Consider the following 722-nt stretch of genomic DNA (forward strand, 5'->3'; position numbering starts at 1 on the left):
ACTCAGCCTTCTTTTCTCTTAAAATCGAAGTATCAATTTTACGTGACACGGTCGTAGCTAGCAAACACGCAATAAAGTGTTCTGAATTATCTAGTGTATTTAATATATGTTAATAATTTGTAATATTATACAATAGCATTATATATATATTATTCACAATATCGACAAATAACTTCATTTATCCACAGTTTTTATTCGAAGAGCATATCACATATATACTATATAGTATATAATATATAACTCTGCCGGATACCCTTTATATGTAGCGACATGTTCCTATTCCAAGGCCCTTTTCCATAATGTTCCATATACGTTGTTCTTGATTCAAGCGGGAAACATAACATTGAAGTAGTCGGTGCATAGCAATATTGTTACCGATATTATCAGAAATAAAATGATTATACCGAATCCTTTAGTTATCTGACGTATCCAGTAGAATCTAAAATAAAAGAAAATATCATATCGAGTCATTTTATCAAATATTTCTATACGTACATCGATAACCGTTGCGCTGCTGTATTTATAGATTGAGAATCTTCCTTCAGAACAAATATCTTAATTCCCGCCAAGTAATTTGCTAAATATTTCTTCCAATCCATATCCTGCAAGTCCAGTTTAACAAGATTTCCATCTTCAAAGGTTTTCACCTTGTTTATCATGTCGGCAATGTTATCTCTTTTGAAAGACCATTCATTCGAGTTGAAGTAGCCTGTCGCTGTGAC

General features: G+C 32.1%; 1 protein-coding gene across 1 annotated transcript; it reads right to left on the reverse strand.

Annotated features, from left to right (window-relative positions):
- Positions 1–135: 135 nt before the first annotated feature.
- On the reverse strand, positions 136–711 carry LOC112214034. The gene is made up of 2 exons (XM_024372257.2): positions 496–711; positions 136–439 (listed from the first exon to the last, which is right to left on the reverse strand). The coding sequence occupies exons 1-2, from the start codon at positions 657–659 to the stop codon at positions 325–327; spliced, it is 279 nt and encodes a 92-aa protein (XP_024228025.2). The 5' UTR covers positions 660–711; the 3' UTR covers positions 136–324.
- Between the last annotated feature and the right edge of the window lie 11 nt (positions 712–722).

This window comes from Bombus impatiens, unplaced genomic scaffold, assembly GCF_000188095.3.
Source record: "Bombus impatiens unplaced genomic scaffold, BIMP_2.2 scf_5433, whole genome shotgun sequence".
NCBI classification, from domain to species: Eukaryota; Metazoa; Arthropoda; class Insecta; order Hymenoptera; family Apidae; genus Bombus; species Bombus impatiens.

Excerpts from the sequence above, each read along its gene's own strand:
- LOC112214034 (XM_024372257.2), bottom strand. The coding sequence starts at position 659 with ATGATAAACAAGGTGAAAACCTTTGAAGATGGAAATCTTGTTAAACTG. Across the intron at positions 440-495 it reads GCAGCGCAACGGTTATCGAT|ATTCTACTGGATACGTCAGA; the intron begins GTACGTATAGAA and ends CTTTTATTTTAG.